Here is a 23660-nt window from a genome sequence, read left to right as displayed (position 1 = left end):
CAAAAACGATTAATACTTGAAAGAATGATACTCTTTGCATGTAATAATTCATTTTGCTGGTGAAGGTGATTGGCCAAAATTAACAGTGTTGTTAAAGAGCGCTTAAACAGAAATTAACAAGAATTAGCCACGCAGAAATCTACTCTAACACTCCAGTGTAGTACTGAGGAAGTGCTGCACTATTAGATATGCCATCTTTTGGATGGGAACAGTAAGTAGTCTCTCAAGATCAGGTTAAAGTCCAACAGGTTTATTTAGTAGCATGAGCTTTCAGAGCACTGCCCCTTCATCAGGTGAGTGTAGGAATTGTTTCACAAACAGGGCATATATAGACACACACTCAATTACAAGATAATGGTTGGAATGCGAGTCTTAACAGGTAATCAAGTCTTTACAGGTGCAGACAATGTGAGTGGAGAGAGGGTTAAGCACAGGTTAAAGAGGTGTGTATTGTCTCCAGCCAGGATAGGTAGTGAGATTTGGCAAGCCCCAGGCAAGTCATGGGGGTTACAGATAGTGTAACATGAACCCAAGATCTCGGTTGAGGCTGTCCTCGTGTGCGAAACTTGGCTATCAGTTTCTGCTCAGCGATTCTGCAACTCCACATCGTCTTTTGAATGAACAGCTAACCCAAGGCCCCATCTGGCTGCTCAGGTGGGTGTAAAAAGTGCCATTGCACTATTTTGAACAAAATCTCCCGTGAACTGGGCAATGTTTATCTCGCAATCAACAACAGCAAAACACAGATTATCTGCTCATTATCGCATTGCTGTTTGTGGAAATTTGCTGAGTGAAAATTAGCTGCATCATTTCCTATATTACAAACTTTGACTACACTTAAAAATATATATATATACAATCTATTGGCTAAATCTGAAACGCTTTGAGACAGCCTGTGCTCGTGAAGGGTGCTATGTAAATGCAGCTGCTCTTTACAGCAATTTCACACAATGCGCTTCACTGGTGAGGTAGACGGCAAGGTGCCATTTTTATGCCGTTAACTCAGACAACGTCCTTTAAATTTTTGAGGTGAATTGTCCTCTTGTTCCTGAGGTTCATGTGTCTAAGTAATAGTGAATGTCATTAGTCTCATTGTTATGCTGAGAGCAAAATCCGGGCCAAGTATATTGCTTGATTTTATTGTAATTCTTGGTGACAAGTACATTTGATTTGTTCAAGGACGGGCAGGCTTCTCCCATTGTGCTTGTTGGCGTTATCAAGAGCCACCAATACAATGTTATCTTTGGATCGTATAAACTAATCCTCTAAATGCCTGGCATAAGGGTTTAAAGTCCATATAGACCTTGAATCTGTCTGACATTGGATCTGCTGATAGGTTGGCAGCCTTCCATTATCTTGTAAGACGATGGTTTGCACCGTGCTGGTCAACTGTGTTAAGCATCACCTGTTGTGGCTCAGGAACCCCATTCTGGCGTGCCAGTCTCTGTCCTGTCTGCTGCAGAGGAAGACATAGGACTAAGAAGATGCACAATATGTTGGCCTCCTTTTTCTCTGGGGCCCCCTTTTTGATCAGCTGAACCATTTGGTTCTGCTTGGCTCTTCCAATGCCCTTTCCAAACAGTCAGCCACCCGAGGTCACGGCAGTCAGCAACTATCTCCCAATTGCCAGTGTCGATGTCAGCCATCTTTATAACTGACTTGCAAGTACCCTTGTAGCAGAGGTCTGGATGCCAAGGGGGTTGTGACCCAGTGGCCAGTTCACCACAAAAGATCTTTGCGTATATGGCTATCATTCTTCTGGTGAGCAGACCGAGTCAGTGCAGAGCTCATTTGGTTTAACAATGTGTGTATACTGATGGAATTGGCATGCTCTCAGTAGGTGATTTTGTCCTGCTGAGAGATGCCAAAAGTGGAAATTGTTCAGCCTTTTCTCCTGCTTAGGAGATGTTGCCCAGGTGTCACTGCTATAGAGGAGTGCACTAGGAAGCAGACTTGATAGACTCACTGTTTTTGATTGCTGTTGGTTCCACGCTGTCTTTCTCAGCTTGGGCATAACAACTGCAGCTTCTATGATGCATGTGTTGATTTCAACATCAAGTGATGGATTGCTGGTGATTGTGGAGCCTAGATATGTGAATCCCTTGGCAATCTCCAACATCATGGTCAATCTTGATAAGTGGTGTTATGGCAGTGTCTTGGACCATGTCACCTGCAGATAGGTAAAGATTGAAGTGCAAACATCGCTTCTTCGTTCAGTTTAAAGCAACTACAGGTTTTGGGTGCCTTTATTTACATAACAGCTGTACTTTAAAGAAGTAATTTCCTAGCTGTGAAGCACTTTAGGATGTCTTGTGAATGTGATAACACACTAAATAGATAAATAAAAACACTTTTTATGTGTTCAATTAGCCCTCTTGCATCAGAGTAAAAGAAGTTTGGGATTTCAAGTTCTGCTGTGGAATTTGAGCGCATAATTTAAGCTGCAGCTTTAGTGCAGTACCGAGTGTGTTGCGATGTTGGAGATGTTAGTGTTTGATGGCGCTATTAAATGCTGGTCATATCTACTTGTTCAGGTGTAACATTAATGATTCCATGTTATAATTTGAGGGTTTTACCCACTGTCCTGGCCAACCAATACTATGGTTAGTATACAAAATGGCCAGTTCCTATCCATTTATAATATGTTGTGAGTTTATACGGTGATGTTACATTAGATTGATTGATTATTACATGATTGGTACATTAGATTGATGTTACAAAGATTAGAATCTTTCTAAGATTCTAGATGTTGTGAGTTTATACGGTGATGTTACAGAAGTGCACATTGCTTCTTTGTAAAGTGCTGAGTGTTTCTCTATTCATTTAATAAACTATTTCAACATCCAGAAAGACTCTACAGTTTTCTGTTTTAGCATGCTATTGTAACTAATTCTAGCATTTTCACCTTCTCTACTCTCTCCGTGGCTGCAAAGGCTCATTTTGTGAGAATGAAAGTTTCCTGAAGAGAATCCTGACTAATTTAACCCTCTGTCACACAAAGAGAAATGCTGCAAAATCTCAGTAGGTCTGACAGCATCTGGGGAAAGAGAATAGAGCCAATGTTTCGAGTCTGGATGATTAGAGTAAGAGTTAAAGAAAACTGGAAATAGGATGAGATTTATACTGTTGCGGTGAGGGGTTATTGTGGGGGCTGGATAGAGGAACAGCAATAAATGGAAGCTAAGGAGGGATTAACAAAGATTACATAGACAGAAAAAACAAAGGGATATAAATGGTGGTGATCAAGGCTACGAAGGGTGCTGATAGCGATACATTAAGAGATCAGAATGTGTTGAGGTAAACAGTGTGTCAAAGGACAACCAGGAGCAGTAACAGATGGCCCGGGTGGGGTGGGGGGAAGGGGAGATGGTGGTAAGCGGGATGAAATTGAGGGACAGAAAAATGAAACAGTGGAAGAAATAAAAATGGGGTGAAGATGGGGGAAAGTGTTCACAGTCTGAAGTTGCTAATCTCAATGTTAAGTCCAGGAGGCTGGAATGTGCCTAATTGGAAGATGAGGTGCTGTTCATCCAGTTTGCATTGGGCTTCACTGGAACATTGCAGCAAGCCAAGGGTGGACATGTGGACGTGGGAGCAGGATGGTGTGTTGAAATGGCAAGGAAGGTCTGGGCCCTGCTTGCAGATGGACTGAAGATGTTCTGCAAAAGCGGTCACCCCGTCTGCGTTCAGTCTCTCCAGTGCAGAGTAGACTGCATTGGGAACAGTGCATACAACAGACCAGATTGAAGGAGGTGCGCATGAAGCACTGCTTCACCTGAAAAGAGTGCTGAGGCCCTTAGATGGTGTACAGGGAGGAGGTAAACATACAACTTCCATTCTCTGGCTCCTTTTGGTACTTACCTGACCTGGTCTGCATGTGACTTCAGAGCCACGGTCATGTGGTCTGCCCTCTGAAATGGCCTCGCAAGCCATTCAGTTCAACAGCAACAAAGGGTGGGCAATAAATGCTGGATTTGTCAGCAATGTCTACATCACATGAAAGAATAAATAAAGTTGTCTCCATCCTATTATTATTCTGATGAGTGTTTGTGGTAGCTTCCTATCGCAGGAGCCAAGCAATGTCTTGTATAAATTCAATGTAATTTCCTGCCTTTACATTCACTGTCTCTATGGCAAATATCCAGAATTTGCCTTTTTTATAGCTGTTTTATCTGTTCTAATATCTATTTATTTGTTCCTGTAGATATGTTTAGGCAGCCTTCTTTTCACACTTCAGCTTCCGATAATCGTAAGGAAGGAGAAGTCCTGCATTTTTATAGCACCTTTCATGTCCTCGGAATTTTTAAAGCACATCAAAAGTATTTAATTTGGTTTTAAAGTGTGGGCAATCCAGCACCCAATTTGCGATCTCCCACAAATAGAAATGTGATACAGATCAGGTAATCTGTTACTCGTGATGTTGCTTGAGGGAGAAGTCTTGGTCAGGGCACCAGAGGTAACTCTACTGCTCCTCAAAATTGGCCCTTTTTCATCTGCCTTCGAGAACAGGCTATGCCTTTGTTTTAAAAAAAACACAATGGTTGCAGCATAGGAGGAGATCATTCGGCCCTTTTTAATTTATTTATTAGTGTCACAAGTAGGCTTACATTAACACTGCAATGAAGTTACTGTGAAAATCCCCCTAGTCGCCACCACCCGGCACCTGTTCGGGTACACTGAGGGAGAATTTAGCACGGCCAATGCACCTAACCAGCACATCTTTCGAACTGTGGGAGGGAACCAATGCACCTGGAGGAAACCCACGGGGAGAACGTGCAGATTCCGCACAGACAGTGACCCAAGCTGAGACTTGAACCCAGGTCCCTGGTGCTGTGAGGCAGCAATGCCAACCACTGTGCCACATGCCAACTTTCTGCACGAGCATTCAAGCTAGTTTTGCTCCCTGGCTCTAACCCAGAGTCCTTCCTTCTATCCCTCCCGGTGCTCATCCAGCTCCCATTTGAAAGCCATCTTTTCAGGCATTGCACTCCAGATGCTAGCCATGTTTCAATGTCTCAACTTAAAAACATTACCTCTGACTGTGCAGGACTCCCTCAGTACGCAAGGCTCGGACTCTCAAACTCTGATTCCACGGCGAGACTGACGCTCACTTTGCCTTGAACTGTATTTGCCACCTATCTGTCCACCTTGCCTCCAAAAAATCTTTCTGATTCCTCTTCACAGTTTTTTCATGCAGGCTAGATTGGTATCCTCAGGAAACTTTGATCTCACTCCTGTTATGTTTATGCTTGGGTCCAGTAGATAAAATACTAAAAATGGATACATTAAATAGAAAATTCTGCATTTTTTTGGAAACAATAGTGAACTGCACTCAAATGAGGCTACACCACCTGCTTTTGGAATGGTCTCATGCATATTTGGCATTCCCCTCGTACTCTCTCCAAGGCTAAATGTATCGTCTTCACACTCCAGTATTTAGTCAAGATGATTATGTAAATTAATATTGTACACTGTGGAAATCAGAAGTGAACTATACCAATTTAAAATGATCATCCTTGCGTTTATACCCCATCAAATCCTTGTTCTTTTACATCTCTCTAAATTCCTTCAGTCTTTGTCCAATCTCGCTGTTCCTCAGGATGGCCTTTTCTGCATCTTGCCCTTTCACTTTAATATTAACATTGGCAGCTGTGCCTTCAAGCACCTAGGCTGCAGTCTGTAACATAGAGCGTCATAGAAATGCAAGCTGCTATTTTAAGAGAATATGCCGGCATTAAAGATGAAGCAAAAGGTGGGCAAATCAATTCAGTGAATTAGTTTTATAGAATCACAGAGTCCCTATGGTACAGAAGGGGGGCCATCAGACCTGCACCGACCCTCCAATAGAGCATCCCAACCAGAATTTACCTCATTAACCCTATGTATTTACCTCACCAATCCACTTAATCCACATACCTTTGGACTGAGAGGGGAAACTGGAGGAAACCACTTAAGTGCAAGGTTAACCAGAGGCAGTTTGAGAATTTTCCTAGCAGCATCTTTTGGTGGTTCTGTGCTAGACCTTCACTAACTATATCTTTGGCTCTGACACTTTGATTTATTTGGTCACTTCAAAGCCCTGTTTATGCTTTTTGTAAATATGATGTGTTACATATCTGCAGCTGAAGGTAAAAATATGTTCTTCTGATCTTTGGTCTTCCTTGCGCTAGTCAACTTTGCATTATTGCCCTTTATCAGGGTTTACTCGATCTTATCTGTGTGTCATTATGTTAAAGACCTTGAACACCTTCTGTGAAAAGCGATACAAGCCCAAGTCCAAGAATCTGCCTTGTTAAGTGCCTAAATTTATTTTTTTATTGCTCCTTATTTTAAGATTTATAACCTTCACTGTGCCTCCATAACCCTTCCAGCTATCTTTATCCGTGTCCTGTAAATAGCTGTTCTGGTGCCTAATGTTTTCCCTTTTTTTTTGAAAGATGTAAATCTTCTGAGTTATAGCCTTACATTTTATTCACCTAAGCAGGCTTTCTTTTGAATTTCTGAATGTATTCAGTAATCTTGTTGTGATTCTGTATAAGCCTTGATATATCTTGTCTCTCGAACTACATTTATCAGCAGTTTTTTGTATCTATGTAACGACCCCCTGAGGGAGTCGCAAAAGTAGACGAACCTGGCTAATGCGGGGCAGAAAGTGTTTAAAATGTTGCTGATCTTTCAGGACAGTTGAGCCAGACCCCCAGCAGTACGCTATTTTCCAAACTTTGTTTCCTGTTTTCTTCATAGTTAACTGATGTGAAGTTCTTTCTCAATCTGATGCAGATTAATCTCCAGCACGGAATCTAGCCTTTTTATATCTACATTAATGAATAATTCTGGCGCATAAGGTTCCCTGGCTCTGCTACCCAAGGTGAATAAATATAACCTTGTGTTTCCATCAAAGTAGCTTGAGAAACCTGGTTTGTAAATTGGTGGTGCGGCGGCACAGTGGTTAGCGCTGCTGCCTCACAGCGCCAGGGACCCGAGTTCGATTCCTGGCTTAGGTCATTGTCTGTGTGGAGTCTGCACGTTCTCCCCGTGTCTGCGTGGGTTTCCTCTGGGTGCTCCAGTTTCCTCCCACAGTCCGAAAGGCGTGCTGGTTAGGTGCATAGACAGTGCTAAATTCTCCCTCGGTGTACACGAACAGACGCCGGAGTGTGGCAACGAGGGGATTTTCACAGTAACTTCATTGCAGCGTTAATGTAAGCCTACTTGTGACACTAATAAAAATAAATAAACTTTTGCAGTTTATATTCTATACCTACGAGTCTACCTTGAGGTAGTCAACTACCTCAGTTGACAAAGAATGTGCTGGTTGTTTTACTCAAGTTGCTCTTAAATGTTCTGCAGTTCCACGTGCCCGGGCATTGACTTGATGCATGACACAGTTTGCACGGTGGCATTTCTAATATTGGAAGAGTCTGATTTCCCCATTGATCTATCTATGGTGGCACAGTGGCACAGTCATTAGCACTGCTGCCTCACAGCGCCAGGAACCCGGATTCAACTCTGGCGTTGGGTGACTGTGGAGTTTGCGTGTTCTCCCCGTGTCTGCATGGGTTTCCTCCGGGTTCTGCGGTTTCCTCCCACACTCCAAAAATGTGCAGGTTAGGTGGATTGGCCATGCTAAATTACCCCTTAATGTCCCAAGATGTATAGGTTGGAAAATAAAACAATATAGCACAGGAACAGGCCCTTCGGCCCACCAAGCCTGCTCCAATTCGTGGTTTCTATCTCTCTGTTCACCTCCTGTTCATGTGCCTATCAAGATGCACCTTGAACGTTGCTGACATGCCTGCTTCCACCACCTCCACTGGCAGTGTGTTCCAGGCACCCACCACCTTCTCTATGAAAACCTTTCCCCGCATGTCTCCCCTAAACTTACCACCTCTCACCTTAAACCTGTGCCCTCTTGTAGTCGATCCTTCCACCCTGGGAAAAAGCCTCTGAATATCTATGCCTCTCATAATTTTGTAGACCTCTATCAGATCGCCCCTCTGCCTCCGACTTTCCAGTGAAAGCAATCCGAATTTATCCAATCTCTCCTCAGACCTAAGACCCTCCAGACCAGGCAACATTCTGGTGAACCTTCTTTGCACCCTCCCCAAAGCATCCATGTCCTTCTGATGGTGTAGTGACCAAAACTGCACACTATGTTCCAGCTAACAATATAATACTAGTTAGGGAAATTAGTGGGGTAAATATGTGGGGTTATGAGGATAGAACCTGTGTAAGATACCTTGTCGGAGAGTTGGTGCAGACTCAATGGGTCAAGTGGCGGCCTCCTGCACTATAGGGATTCTTATGTACCTTTAAAATTGGGATTCTTGTCGGCATGTCGGAGCGGCATGTTGGCACAGTAGTTAGCACTGCTGCCTCACAGCGCCAGGGACCTGGGTTCAATTCCCGGCTTGGGTCACTGTCTGTGTGAAGTCTACACGTTCTCCCCGTGTCTGCGTGGGTTTCCTCCGGGTGCTTCGGTTTCCTCCCACAGTCTGAAAGATGTGCTGGTTAGGTGCATTGGCCATGCTAAATTCTCCCTCCGTGTACCTGAACAGGTGCTGGAGTGTGGCGACTGGGGGATTTCCATAGTAACTTCATTGCAGTGTTAATGTAGGCCTACTCGTGACACTAATAAATAATTGAAACTAAATGTTGGTCACAGCACAAGCCCTTCTTAAAGTTCAGTTAAATTTCCAAGTAGGATTTTTGCCTTGTGGCAAATTGGAGGTATAAATCCTATTGGTAAATGCAAAGGAAGACATGATATGAAAAGGTGAGGAAAGGTATCTTTGTTATTTATCAGTTAAGCTAAGACTCCAGCATTAAAACAAAAGAACTTTCTCTTATAATTGAAAACACTTTTAATTTCAATTACTGCACTGATTACTTATTGATGCTGTTTTGCAAAGTACTTGATGCTATCTGATGAGGCTTTCTGACCAATAAGAGGATTATGTTTGTGGAGTTGAACATGTACTTTGTGTTTTGTATAGCTGCCATATGCTTTTAGCATAATTTTGTCTTGAATAGAAGTGGGAACAAAATGTGAGTTTTCATCGTTTAAAGAAACCGGTTGAAATGTAGGTATTTATTTACACTGAGGCTGGTTTTACGGCTTTAGATGGTATATTTTAAAGCAAACTAACCTCTGATTTAGCTGTCAATTGCAGTGTAGATTAGTTTTAATGAATTCCAAATTTATAGCTTCAGCTTTCATTTGGGGATGATGGGGCCCAGTGGTGTCTTATTGGATCTTTTATGTATTCACTGCATCAACAGAGTGCTGAAGTGAATGGAATCCTTAAGAACTCCAGATAGATGATTTGTTTCATGTACGCTGTGCTTGCCTTTTGATTTTGTTTTTAAATTATCTTTCAGGAGGAGAGGGAATTCTGTATGCCTGAAGGCACAGAAATTGGCTGCAGTAATTTATCTGGTGATGCAGGAGAAAGACTACCACTGTCATGTGTGATAGCAGCAAGACAGAAAAAGGGGCAGCTGTATGTATCTTTTAGGAACAAGCTGTGTCTATCAACTTAGGGTGGGGGGGGTGAGATGGAAAAAGGTGGGGGGGGGGGGGGGGGGGCATGATTGAACAGAAGATTAAACCAGGATTGTCATTTGACTATTTTGTCCAGTGGTTACAGTGTTAAATTCTCCTCCGCGAGTCCCAGAGCTAAAAATACCTCTTCCTGTACTTTTCTGCAACCTTGCTGTATTGATCTCAAAGCTTTTCATAGCCAGTTGTTTTCAACACTAATGGCATCTTGCACCATGTGGAACTTCGGTTCCCCCTCACCTAGGTTTCTCAGTTGAGGAAATCATACAGTCCTTGCTACATGGCAGGAGACCACTTGGCCCGTCAAGCCCATGTCCGCTCTCTGGAGCAATCCCGTCGGTTCCATTCCCCCATTCTGATCCCAAAACCCAACAGGTTTATTTCCCTTCGGTGCTCATTTCATTTCCCTTGCAAGTCATTCATTGCCTCTGCTTTTACCATCTCGTAAGTTCCATGTCATTATCACTCAGAGTAAAACATCTCCTCTTCAATTCCCCAGCCCCCCACTGTAGTCCAAAGCCTTAAATCTGTGTTTCCCTAGTACTTGTGACATCATCTGAAGGAGCAGCTTTAGAATCCCTACAGTACGGAAGAAGGCCATTCGGCCCATCAAGTCTGTACCAACCACAATCCCACCCAGGCCCTCATTTACTCTGTTAATTCCCCTGACACTAGGGTCAATTTAGCATGGCCAATCAACCTAACCCGCACATCTTTGGAGTGTGGGAGGAAACCGGAGCATCCCGGAGGAAACCCAAGCAGACACGAGGAGAAAGTGCAAACTTCGCACAGATAGTGACCTGAGGCCGGAATTGAATCTGGGTCATAGAATCATAGAAACCCTACAGTACAGAAAGAGGCCATTCGGCCCATCGAGTCTGCACCGACCACAATCCCACCCAGGCCCTACCCCCATATCCCTACATATATACCCGCTAATCCCTCTAACCTGCGCATCTCAGGACACTCAGGACAATTTTTAGCATGGCCAATCGACCTAACCCGCACATCTTTGGACTGTGGGAGGAAACCGGAGCACCCGGAGGAAACCCACGCAGACACGAGGAGAATGTGCAAACTCCACACAGACAGTGACCCAAGCCGGGAATCGAACCCAGGTCTCATCTCATCTTACCCTATCGTCATATCCTTCTGTTCCTTTCTCCCTCAAACAACTACCTGGCTTGAGTACATCAATGCCAAAGCAATATGCATCCTCTTGATCAGCGGAGTATCTCCTGTCAGGACTGCAATCAAATGAGCAATGAGATTGTAGCAAACTAGTTAGATCTGTAACTCTACATCCAGTGTGACCCCAACCTAAGGCAGGTTTTCAGTGGAGGCTTAAAGCGGAGCCCATGACTCTCGAATCCACACCCGAAAGAAGATTGACTGTTTGCAGAGGCTGGTTTGTGCAGGATAAACAGAAACAGCGGGAGAACATCAGTTGTTGACTGCCCTGGCTGGAGGAGGGGATAAGGTATCACGAAGGAGTGAGCCAAAATAAAATGAACAGCTTGTGTTTTTGTAGATTAATGTCGTGAGGCACGCCCTCCAGTTTAATTGGAGAAAAATTGATATTGAAACAAAAAGGGAATAATAAGAGGAGTGATTAGAAGCCTGGTCAAACTGGTGAGTTTCAAGGAGTTTTGAAGAAGAGGGAGGAGGAAAGGCAGAGCAGTGTCAGGAAGAATTCTAAAGGCCTTTCATTATTGATGTGAATGGTGATTTAAAAACTTCTACCTATCCACTGTGCAAATGAAAAAGTGCAAAGAATTTGCTTGATTTTCAAACACTAAGCAGCGTTTCTTATTTTGCCTGCTTTCTCATTCTTGTTTGTTTTTGTTTTTTCTCCATTTCTAAATTTCCATTTTCCATATCCATCACTGGATCCTGTTCGAGTCTGTCACTTTTAAACTACTTTATTCTTTTCTACTGTTCTCTTTGCTGTACGGTGGCACAGTGGTTAGCGCTGCTGCCTCACAGCGCCAGGGAGCCGGGTTCAATTCCCGGCCTTGGGTCACCGTCTGTGTGGAATTTGCATGTTCCCCCTGTGTCTGCGTGGGTTTCCTCCGGGTGCTCCTGTTTCCTCCCACATTCTGAAAGATATGCTGGTTAGGTGCATTGACCCGAACAGGCGCCAGAGTGTGGCGACTAGGGGAATTTCACAGTAACTTCATTGCAGTGTTAATCTAAGCCTCACTTGTGACTAATAAATAAACTTGAGAAAAAAAACTTTGTTGAATGTTTTTTCTTCGTAATTCAGTTGTGGGGCTCTCATGAAAGCTGGTATCTGGACGTGGGAAGGGGTGTTGACCCAGAGCCACAGTGGCATACTGGTTAGCACTGTTGCCTCACAGCGCCAGGGACCCGGGTTCGATTCCTGGTTTGGCTCACTGCCCGTGCGGAGTCTGCACATTCTCCCCATGTCTGCGTGGTTTGCCTCGGGTGCTCCGGTTTCCTCCCACAGTGAAAGTCGTGCTGGTTAGGTGCATTGGCCATGCTAAATTCTCCCTCAGTGTACCCGAACAGGCGCCGGAGTGTGGCGACTAGGGGATTTTCACTAACTTCATTGCAGTGTTAATGTAGCCTACTTGTGACACAAACAAATAGATAATATGTTACACATTTTTTCTGCACTGTAGGGATTCTATATCCTAGTGTCAGCAGGATTAGCAGGGTAAATATGTGGGTTATGTGAATGGGGCCTGGGTGGAATTGTGGTCGGTGCAGACTTGATGGGCCGAATGGCCTCCTTCTGCACTGTAGGGATTCTATGACTCGACGATTGTCTCTTGTTATGTATCGATGTTAGCGGGTAGAAAAAAGGAAGGGGGAGGCAGTGGCATAACGGTATTGTCACTGGGCTACTAATCCAGAAACCCAGAATAATCCTCTGGGGAACGGAGTTCGAATCCTACCATGGCAGTTGATGAAATTGGAATTCAGTAAAAATCTGGAATTAAAGTCTACCGATCATGAAACCATTGTCGTAAAAACCCATCTGCTTCATTAATGTCCTTTAGGGAAGGAAATCTGTTGTTCTTACCCGGCCTGGCCTACATGTGACTCTGGACCCACAGCAATATGCCCTCCAGGACGAGCAGCCAGCAACGCCCACATCCCATGAACAAATATTTTTTTAAAAATCAGTAAAAGTGGTGACAAATGTGGAAAAAAGGATGTTTTCTCCTTGGGAACCCATTCTTAATGGCAAATGGACAGAATTCATAAAAATTAATGGCAAGTTGACAAATTCGTGAAAATTGGACTCGTGCTTATGAATGTGTGCAGCTATACAACAGGAATTTGCAAGGAGTGTATTTGCTGTTTTAGGACGAAGAATGTCCCATTTTTTTGTGTTTATTAGATCCTTCATAAACAACTTGTCATAAAAGAGAGCCTCCATTCCATGTTTAGTCGTATCAATTTGCGTAGCTGCTTGTTTGAATATGGATTGTCCAGTTAGACTTGTTGATAGGAATAGTTGAATGCCAGAGCTCACTTGTACTCCAGTGCATACGTCAATGCCCTTAACATAACCGGAGACAAGTTTATATGGAACTTTTAAACGCTAAATTGAAATGCTGCCGATTTGCACTAAATCAACAATTATAGGGATAGGGATACAGTTACTCCGAGGAATAAAAACAGATGGGTGACGGTGAGAGGGGCTGGGAGGAAGCAGTCAGTGCAGGGATCCCCTGTAGTTGTTCCCCTTAGCAACAAGTATTCCACTTTGGATACGGTTGAGGGGGATGACATACCAGTGGTGAGCCGCAGTGAGAGGATCTCCAGCACTGTGTCCGTCTCTGTGGCTCGGGAGGGTAAGGGGGAGAGTGGGAGGGCAATAGTTATTGGGGACTTGTTAGTTAGAGGGATAGATAGGAGGTCCTGTGGCAGCAAAAGAGACTCGAGGATGGTATGTTGCCTACCGGGATGCCAGGGTCCGTGACGTTTCGGACCGTGTCTTCCGGATTCTTAAGGGGGAGGGGAAACAGTCACAAGTCGTGGTACACATTGGTACCAACGACATAGGTAAGAGAAGGGACGGGGATTTAAAACAGGAGTTTCGGGAGCTGGACTGGAAGCTGAGAGCCAAGACAAAACATGTGGTCATCTCTGGTACGTTACCGGTGCCACGTGATAGCGAGTTGAGGAACAGGGAGAGAGTGCAGTTAAACATGTGGTTGCAGGGATGGTGTAGGAGGGAGGGTTTCAGATACGTGGATAATTGGAACACATTCTGGGGAAGGTGGGACCTGTACAAACAGGACGGGGTGCACCTGAACCAGAGGGGCACCAATATCCTGGGAGGGAAATTTGATACGGCTCTTCAGGGGGGTTTAAACTAATTTGTCAGGGGAGTGGGAAAAGGAGTTGTAGTCCAGAAGTCAGTGTTGAGGGTGGTGAGGTATTGGGGAAGGTATCAAGGTCAAGGGTGGGTACCGGTAGACAGGAAGGTGGGTTGAAGTGTGTCTACTTCAATGCAAGGAGCATCCGGAACAAGGTAGATGAACTTGGGGCGTGGATTGGTACTTGGGACTACAATGTTGTGGCCATTACGGAGACGTGGGTAGAACAAGGACAGGAATGGTTGTTGGACGTTCCGGGGTATAGATGTTTCCGTAAGTGTAGGGAAGCTGGTAAAAGAGGTGGAGGAGTGGCATTGTTAATCAAGGATAGTTTAACGGCTGCGGAAAGGCACTTCGAGGGGGATCTGCACACTGAGGTAATATGGGCTGAAGTTAGAAATAGGAAAGGAGCGGTCACATTGTTAGGAGTTTACTATAGGCCCCCAAATAGTAATAGAGATGTGGAGGAAGAAATTGCTAAGCAGATTATGGATATGTGTGGGGGTCACAGGGTAGTTGTCATGGGGGACTTTAACTTTCCAAATATTGATTGGAACCTTTGTAGGTCAAATAGTTTGGATGGGGCAGTTTTTGTGCAGTGTGTGCAGGAGGGTTTCCTGATACAATATGTGGATAGGCCGACAAAAGGTGAGGCCACATTGGATTTGGTACTGGGAAATGAACCGGGCCAAGTGTTAGATTTGGTTGTGGGAGAGCACTTTGGAGATGGTGACCACAATTCAGTGTCTTTTGTTATTGCAATGGAGAGGGATAGGGCCGTACGGCAGGACAAGGTTTACAATTGGGGGAGAGGTAATTATGATGCAATTAGGCAAGAATTAGGGGGCATAAGATGGGAACAGAAACTGTCAGGGAAAGGCACTAATGAAATGTGGAACTTTTTCAAGGAACAAATACTGGGTGTCCTTGATAGGTATGTCCCTGACAGGCAGGGAGGAAATGGCCGAGTGAGGGAACCATGGTTCACGAAAGAGGTGGAATGTCTTGTGAAAAGGAAGAGGGAAACTTATGTAGGGATGAGGAAACCAGGTTCAGATGGCTCGATTGAGGGTTACAAGTTAGCAAGGAATGAGCTGAAAAAGGGGCTTAGGAGAGCTAGGAGGGGACATGAGAAGTCCTTGGCGGGTCGGACCAAGGAAAACCCCAAGGCTTTTTACTCTGATGTGAGAAATAAAAGAATGACCAGGGTGAGGTTAGGACCGGTCAAGGACAGTAGTGGGAACTTGTGTATGGAATCAGTAGAGATAGGCGAGGTGATGAATGAATACTTTTCTTCAGTGTTCACCAAGGAGAGGGGCCATGTTTTTGAGGAAGAGAAGGTGTTACAGGCTAATAGGCTGGAGGAAATAGATGTTCGGAGGGAGGATGCCTGGCGGTTTTGAATAAACTGAAGGTCGATAAGTCCCCTGGGCCTGATGAAATGTATCCTAGGATTCTTTGGGAGGCAAGGGATGAGATTGCAGAGCCTTTGGCTTTGATCTTTGGGTCCTCACTGTCCACGGGGATGGTGCCAGAGGACTGGAGAGTGGCGAATGTTGTTCCTATGTTTAAGAAAGGGAATAGAAATGACCCTGGTAATTATAGACCGGTTAGTCTTACTTCGGTGGTTGGTAAATTGATGGAAAAGGTCCTTGGCGATGGGATTTACGACCATATAGAAAGATGCGGATTAATCCGGGATAGTCAGCACGGATTCGTGAAGGGCAAGTCGTGCCTCTCAAATTTGATTGAATTTTTTGAGGAGGTAACTAAGTGTGTTGATGAAGGTAGGGCAGTTGATGTCATACACATGGATTTTAGTAAGGCGTTTGATAAGGTCCCGCATGGTCGGTTTATGATGAAAGTAAGGAGGTGTGAGATAGAGGGAAAGTTGGCCGATTGGATAGGTAACTGGCTATCTGATCGAAGACAGAGGGTGGTGGTGGATGGAAAATTTTCGGACTGGAGGCAGGTTGCTAGCGGAGTGCCACAGGGATCAGTGCTTGGTCCTCTGCTCTTTGTGATTTTTATTAATGACTTAGAGGAGGGGGCTCAAGGGTGGATCAGTAAATTTGCTGATGACACCAAGATTGGTGGAGTAGTGGATGAGGTGGAGGGCTGTTGTAGACTGCAGAGAGACATCGATAGGATGCAAAGCTGGGCTGAAAAATGGCAAATGGAGTTTAACCCTGATAAATGTGAGGTGATTCATTTTGGTAGGACTAATTTAAATGTGGATTACAGGGTCAAAGGTAGGGTTCTGAAGACTGTGGAGGAACAGAGAGATCTTGGGGTCCATATCCACAGATCTCTAAAGGTTGCCACTCAAGTGGATAGAGCTGTGAAGAAGGCCTATAGTGTGTTAGCTTTTATTAACAGTGGGTTGGAGTTTAAGAGCCGTGGGGTTATGCTGCAACTGTACAGGACCTTGGTGAGACCACATTTGGAATTTTGTGTGCAGTTCTGGCCACCTCACTATAAGAAGGACGTGGAAGCGCTGGAAAGAGTGCAGAGGAGATTTACCAGGATGCTGCCTGGTTTGGAGGGTAGGTCTTATGAGGAAAGGTTGAGGGAGCTTGGGCTGTTCTCTCTGGAGCGGAGGAGGCTGAGAGGAGACTTAATAGAGGTTTATAAAATGATGAAGGGGATAGATAGAGTGAACGTTCAAAGACTATTTCCTCGGGTGGATGGAGCTATTACAAGGGGGCATAACTATAGGGTTCATGGTGGGAGATATAGGAAGGATATCAGAGGTAGGTTCTTCACGCAGAGAGTGGTTGGGGTGTGGAATGGACTGCCTGCAGTGATAGTGGAGTCAGACACTTTAGGAACATTTAATCGGTTATTGGATAGGCACATGGAGCACACCAGGATGATAGGGAGTGGGATAGCTTGATCTTGGTTTCAGATAAAGCTCGGCACAACATCATGGGCCGAAGGGCCTGTTCTGTGCTGTACTGTTCTATGTTCTATACCTTAAATTGCCTAATGCCCAGGCAGAAAAATGTTTTAAGGTGCTTTAATAAACTGTATGGAAAAACGAATGACCCAAAGAAGGAACAGGCAAAGCAGAGTCGACCATTCTGCCCCCAGCATTCTGTTCTGCCATTCTATTAGATCAAGGCTCCCAATATTGGAGAGATGGTCAAAGAAGTGGGATTTAGGGGCAGCCCTCAGGAGGAAGGGAGTGATGGAAATTAAAGTCAGACGAGTCAAGGTTGCAAGTTTGTGGTGCTGGAGAAGGCTGATTAGTTAAGGACGAGACTCTGCTGCATGCCCAGTGGTCATCAAATCATAGAATCCCTACAGTGCAGAAGGAGGCCATTGGACCCACCGAGTCTGCACCGACTCGCCGACAGGGCATCTTACCCAGGCCCATTCCCGCCTTATCCCTGCACCCCACGCACTCACTCCGCAAATCGTCCTAACCTATACATTTTTGAACACAAAGGGTAGTTTGGCAAGGCCAATTCACTAACCTGTACATCTTTGGACTGAGAGGGGAAACTGGAGCAGCCGGAGGGAACCCACACAGACATGGGGAGAATGTGCAAACTCCACAGAGAAAATCACCCGAGGCCGGAATTGAACCCACGTCCCTGGCGCTGTGAGGCAGCAGTGCTAACCACTGTGCCACCGTGCCAACCAAAGTGAGCTTGTGCCTCTGATCTCTACACTGCTGGCTTACAGACTTCACTATGTTGATGAGAGACAGCTGTCCTTGACATGTACTTACCACTTGGTAATTCTATAGTTAAACTGGTGGAAGCCGAGCATTCTGCCTTATCCATAATTTCTGTTATGAATGAAGTAAGAATTATCACTTAAAGAAAACCCTCCGCTGCTATGCTTGCCGGTGAGGTTGGCATTTATTGATCATTGTTATTGCTGTGAGAAGGTGGTGTGCCACCTCTTGAATTACTGCAGTAGTGTCTTAATACAGCTGATTGATTTTTCTAGACCAATCGAGGGATAAGAGTTAACAACATTGGTATGGGACTGAATTCCCGCATTAGACAGGAGGTTTTCTTTTCCTTTAGGAAAAGGAGAGAAAATAATCTCCTTGAAAAGCGAAATGCTGTTGATTCTGCGATGTTGATGGGTGTGTGTTTGTGTGTCAGGAGGGGAAAGATTGAGTCATGTGAGTCTGAACATTTTATGGTTCTGTGCAAGAGATGGAAAAAAGACGTTTAATAGAATTTGCAAAAAAAAATGTTTTGCATTAAAAGGAGTCAAAGTTCCAGGGGGCTAAATTGGACAGGTCCCAAAAACACTTGTGGGGAATTACAGTAGATTCCATAGACTCCTTCCAGTGCAGAAGGAGGCCATTTAGCCCATTGAGTCTGCACCAACTCTCCGAAGGAGCATTTTACCCAGCACCCCCAATCCCCATAACTCCGTGCATTTATCATGGCCAATCCATGTCTGTGTGGAGTTTGCACGTTCTCCCTGTGTCTATGTGTCATGAGGGGAAAGTCGTGCTTGACGAACATGTTGGATTTTTATGAAGATGTGACTCGGGCAGTTGATGGAGGAGAACCGGTGGATGCGGTGTTTTTGGATTTCCAAAAGGCGTTTGATAAGGTGCCCCATAAAAGGCTGCTGAAGAAGATTAGGGCACACGGAGTTGGGGGTAGTGTGTTAAAGTGGATTGGGGATTGGCTATCCGACAGGAAGCAAAGAGTCGGAATAAATGGGTGTTTTTCCGGTTGGAGGAAGGTAACTAGTGGCGTGCCGCAGGGATCGGTACTCGGGCCGCAACTATTTACCATTTATATAGATGATGTGGAGGAGGGGACGGAGTGTAGGGTAACGAAGTTTGCAGACGACACAAAGATAAGTGGAAAAGTGAATCGTGTGGAGGACGGAGAAGATCTGCAGAGAGATTTGGACAGGCTGAGTGAGTGGGCGAGGATATGGCAAATGGAGTATAACGTTGATAAATGTGAGGTTATACACTTTGGAGGAAATAATAACAAATGGGATTATTATCTCAATGGAAACAAATTAAAACATGCTACCGTGCAAAGGGACCTGGCGGTCCTTGTGCATGAGACGCAAAAGCCCAGTCTGCAGGTACAACAGGTGATCAAGAAGGCAAATGGGATGTTGGCCTATATTGCGAGGGGGATAGAATATAAAAGCAGGGATGTCTTGATGCACCTGTACAGGGCATTGGTGAGGCCGCAGCTGGAATACTGTGTGCAGTATTGGTCCCCTTATATGAGGAAGGATATAATGGCATTGGAGGGAGTGCAGAGAAGGTTCACCAGGTTGATAGCGGAGATGAGGGGTTTGGATTATGAGGAGAGGCTGAGGAGATTGGGTTTGTACTCGTTGGAGTTTAGAAGGATGAGGGGGGATCTTATGGAGACTTATAAGATAATGCGGGGGCTGGATAGGGTGGAGGCGGAGAGATTCTTTCCACTTAGTAAGGAAGTTAAAACTAGAGGACACAGCCTCAAAATAAAGGGGGGTCGGTTTAAGACAGAGTTGAGGAGGAACTTCTTCTCCCAGAGGGTGGTGAATCTCTGGAATTCTCTGCCCACTGAGGTGGTGGAGGCTACCTCGCTGAATATGTTTAAAGCGCGGATGGATGGATTCCTGATCGGTAAGGGAATTAAGGGTTATGGGGATCAGGCGGGTAAGTGGTACTGATCCACGTCAGATCAGCCATGATCTTATTGAATGGCGGGGCAGGCTCGAGGGGCTAGATGGCCTACTCCTGCTCCTATTTCTTATGTTCTTATGTGGGTTTCCTCCGGGTGCTCCGGTACCCTCCCACATTCTGAAAGACCGGCTGGTTAGGTGCATTGGCCATGCTAAATTCTCCCATAGCGTCTGGGAGATTAATAGGGTAAATATGTGGGTTACAGGGACAGGGCCTGGGTGGGATTGTTGTTGGTGCAGGTTCGATGGGCCGAATGGCCTCTTTCTGCACTATAGGGATTCTATGATTCTAATCCACGTAACCTGCACATCTTTGGACTGTGGGAGGAAACGCATGCAGACATGAGGAGATCATGCAAACTGCACACTGACAGTCATGATGTGTGATCTCATTCATGCCCATTGTTCCCATTGCAGGCATCATGCCAACTTCATGCTGCCTGCTCATTTACGTTATTGCTTGTGCAACCAGAACTCTCGAGAGGGTTGTCCACCTCAGCAGGGCAGGCTCACGTTCATGCGAGGGAAGCACCACTTAAAGGCAGCCTGCACTACTTGAAACCAGCCCCACACCTCTTAAAGAGGAAGTATTATTCTGGCTGGAACAGGTGCTGCAACTGTTTGTGCAAGAGAATATGAACAGGAAATAGAATGAATTAATGGAGTAATAGGGGAGAGGATATGCTCCGAGGTTCTCTGATGTTGCACTGGCTGCCTGGTTGGAGGAGATGGAGAGAAGGAATAGCCATCTAATATAATCATTGGTTATTCTCCCTGCCCGCTTCCCGTTGTCCTTGATTACCCGAGAGACCAAAAATCTGTTTATCTCAGCCTTGACTGTGCATGATGGGAGAAAATTCCAAGGATTCACAACTCTCCTCATCTCTGTGCAAAATGATCAGCCCTTATCCTGAGACTGTTCCCTGGTGTTCTATATTCCGAGCCAGAGGAAACAACCTCCAGCGACTACCCCATTCAGAACCTTGTACATTCCAATGAGCCGCCTCTAAACTCCAGAGAGTGCAGGCCGAATTTACTCATCTTCTCATCATCTGAGAACTGTCTCATCCCAGGAACCAATCTAGTAAAACGTAGCTGCTCTGCCTCCATGGTAAATATATACTTCCATAGATATGGAGACCAAAACTGTCCACAGTCCCACAAGGATAGTAGTTCATCAAAGACCTATGCAACTGTAGCAAGACTTCCTTATCTTGTATTCCCATCACTTGTATAATGACCTTGCAATTTGCCTTCCTAATTGCTTGTTGTGCTTGCACGTTAACTTTGTATTCCTTGTGCGAGTACACAAAAGCATCTCGGAATATTGTTATTTAGAAGTCTAATGTCATTTTAAAAATATTTTGCTTTTTTCTTATGATTTGAAATGTGTAACCTCACGCTTCCTCACTGCTTTATATTCTTTACATGTCATCTCAGCTTCTTCTCCCTGTCGTGCACTAACAGACAACACTACCGTACCCAGATCTGGGAGCAAATGGTTTGTACAGAAGTCTTGATGTCAGGACCAAATCCCTACAGCAAATGCCAAACCAATCCCTGTCGGCTTTAGCAACATTAAAGAACCCTAGAAACCAGCAATCACTTCAATCATCACGGCAGCGGCCAGTAGAAATTAATCAGCAACCAAACTGAAAGTAGTTAATGATTCCTCTAAATAATGCTAGTGGGGTGTATCTTTTCTACTGCTGAATGGGTTCAGCTCTGAGGTTGAGAGCTTCAGAATAGCAGCTTTGCACACTGGTCTATGTAATGATCTGTGTATTGTCTTCCACTGGATAACCCTTTGCGTGCGCTCACCAAAATAGCTGCCAGCACCACTCACAGCAAAATTGTGCACCACTGACACCAATTTAGTGCCAAAACGGCGCACTCAGAGCCAAAGGTCTGGAAGCTAATTGGCCTAATGTTGGAAGGTATCCTTGCTTAGTAGGAAGATTATGATACTTTTTGCGATTCAGCTGAAGTAAAAGAAGAGTAGTCATGGTTTTCTAGTTATTTAGTATCGTTTGAAGAGTTAACCTCTTCACTTGGTGTCAGTGCAGTGCTAGGTTTGATTAAATGTGGCACCCAGATATGGGCAGGACATGCACAATCCATTTCGCCTCACCACAGAATACGGTGCTAAACCCCCGGATACATAATTAATGAGGTCAGGACTGAAAGATATGGCGTGGTTTCCTCCTGGCCTCCGCAGCTGGAAACACTCCCCGTCCCCTACCCCCACCACAGTCACAGTTGGGGGAATTCCGCCCAAGATGTTCGCTGGTGACCATGTCGGATGAATTGTCAATGTTGATGAGGGAGCCTACAGGAAAGATAGTGCTTTATCAGCAGGAAGTAATTGTGCTTCACTTAGCTGCATTCAGTACTTAGTCACTGAGGGGTAATAAGATCAGTTGTCATAGAGAAGAATGACTTGCAGTGGGAGACAGTGTGATGACCCTTGATTTTTACACATTGAGGTAAGTAAGGAATGAAGAGCATGCAGACTGGGACACTCACTGTCAGACTGTGTCAGGTTCCATTTCTTCCATTTCCCCCAGTTGGTTGAGCCAGATTCCGTGCCACCTCTGCTTTCTGTTTGACTAAGAACAGAGCTCAGTGCCCTATTCTGCTTTCACGTCTCACCTCAACCTTTCGCCTCATTGCTCCCAGATCACTTACCCATTCCTTGAAGAACTTGAAATTTGATTTGTCATAGAATCCCTACAGTGCAGAAGGAGGCCATTTGGCCCATCGAGTCTGCACCGAATCCAGGCCCTGTCCCTGTAACAATGACATTCTTTGTAAAGTCAAGTCATCTGAAATGTTGCTGCCTGCTCACCCATGGTCCTTGTAGGCTCCCCACCCCAATCAAATCGAATTTAAAATCCTCAGCTATAGATCTTTCTGCCCATAACTCTCCAATCCTCTCCAGCTTTGTACCCATTCCAATCTATAGTCTTCTGATGTTGACCTCATCTATCTTTGATGACTAAAGTCTTACTCTTTGGAACTCTTGCCCCACATTCTTGTTTCTCCTTTCTCTATTACAAACATTTTGAAACCCATCTCCCGAGAAAGCTTTCATTCATCTCTCAAACTCTTACTGCGCATTTTATTTCTTCCTTTCTGCAATGAGATGGTTTTCTATGGTGAAAGTGCTGTGTAAATGTTAGAGTGATCAGTCTGCTACGGTATGGATGGAATTATTTGCGAGGAGATTGATTCGCCATTGTGTGTCCGCTGCGGCTTAGTTGGTAGCCCCCTCACCTCTGAGTCATAAGGTCCCAGGTCCAAGTTCGTTCCAGGACTTTTGCCCACAGATAGAGGCTGCCCTCTGGTGCAGTACCGAGGGAGTGTTGAGGGTGCTGACCTTCTGATGAGATTTTAAACAAGTGGTCCTCATCAAGCTCTCAGGTGGATGTAAACAATTCCATGGTAATATTTCGCAATAGAGCAGGGGGAGTTATCCCTGATCCTGGCGGACTTAACAGGGTGGATACTGAAAGGATGTTTTCCCTTGTGGGAGAGACTAGAACTAGGGGACACCATTTAAAAAGTAAGGAGTCTGCTACTTAAGACAGAGGTGAGAAGAACGTGTTTTCTCAGAGGGTGTGAATCTTTGGAACGTGGAGAGCGGTGGGTACAGGGTGAATGGATATTTTTAAGATTGAGCTAAATTAATTCTTGACTAACCAGGGAGTCAAAGGTAGGCGGAATTGAGGCCACTATCAGTTCAGCCATGATTTATTGAATGGCAAAGCAGGCTCAAGGGCTGGATGGCCCATTACTGCTTCTAACTCACGTCTTTGTTTGTATATTCATATGGTATCCTGACCAATATTCTTTCCCCTCAAACAGCATCATGAAAATCGATAATCTAGCCATCATCACATTGTAGTTTGTGGGATCTTGCTACAGTCAAATTGCACCCAGCATTTCCTACATTCCAACAGTAACTGCACCTCAAAAGTGCTTTGCTGTAAAGTGCTTTAAGATGTGAAAAACACTATAAAAATGCAAGTCTCTCTCTTTAACATTTTTAACAGCACATTATACAGTGGTGGATT

The 23660-nt window shown here is 44.9% G+C and overlaps 1 protein-coding gene across 14 annotated transcripts in view; it reads left to right on the top strand.

Annotated features, from left to right (window-relative positions):
• LOC144495111 (microtubule-associated serine/threonine-protein kinase 4-like) overlaps positions 1-23660 on the top strand; it is a 462554-nt gene that overhangs the window by 82585 nt on the left and 356309 nt on the right. The window contains exon 1 of one of the 14 annotated variants that reach the window (XM_078215019.1): positions 9464-9500. The exons of the other annotated variants lie outside the window; for them this stretch is intronic. Within the exon in view, the coding sequence (XP_078071145.1) occupies positions 9465-9500 (36 nt within the window). The 5' untranslated portion in view covers position 9464. Of the gene's footprint in view, positions 1-9463; positions 9501-23660 lie in introns of those variants that run through there. 14 annotated transcript variants of the gene reach the window in all.

Source organism: Mustelus asterias, chromosome 6, assembly GCF_964213995.1.
Source record: "Mustelus asterias chromosome 6, sMusAst1.hap1.1, whole genome shotgun sequence".
Taxonomy (NCBI): Eukaryota; Metazoa; Chordata; class Chondrichthyes; order Carcharhiniformes; family Triakidae; genus Mustelus; species Mustelus asterias.
The sequence above is the reverse complement of the archived record's forward strand: the minus strand, read 5'-3'. Positions and strand labels throughout refer to the sequence as shown.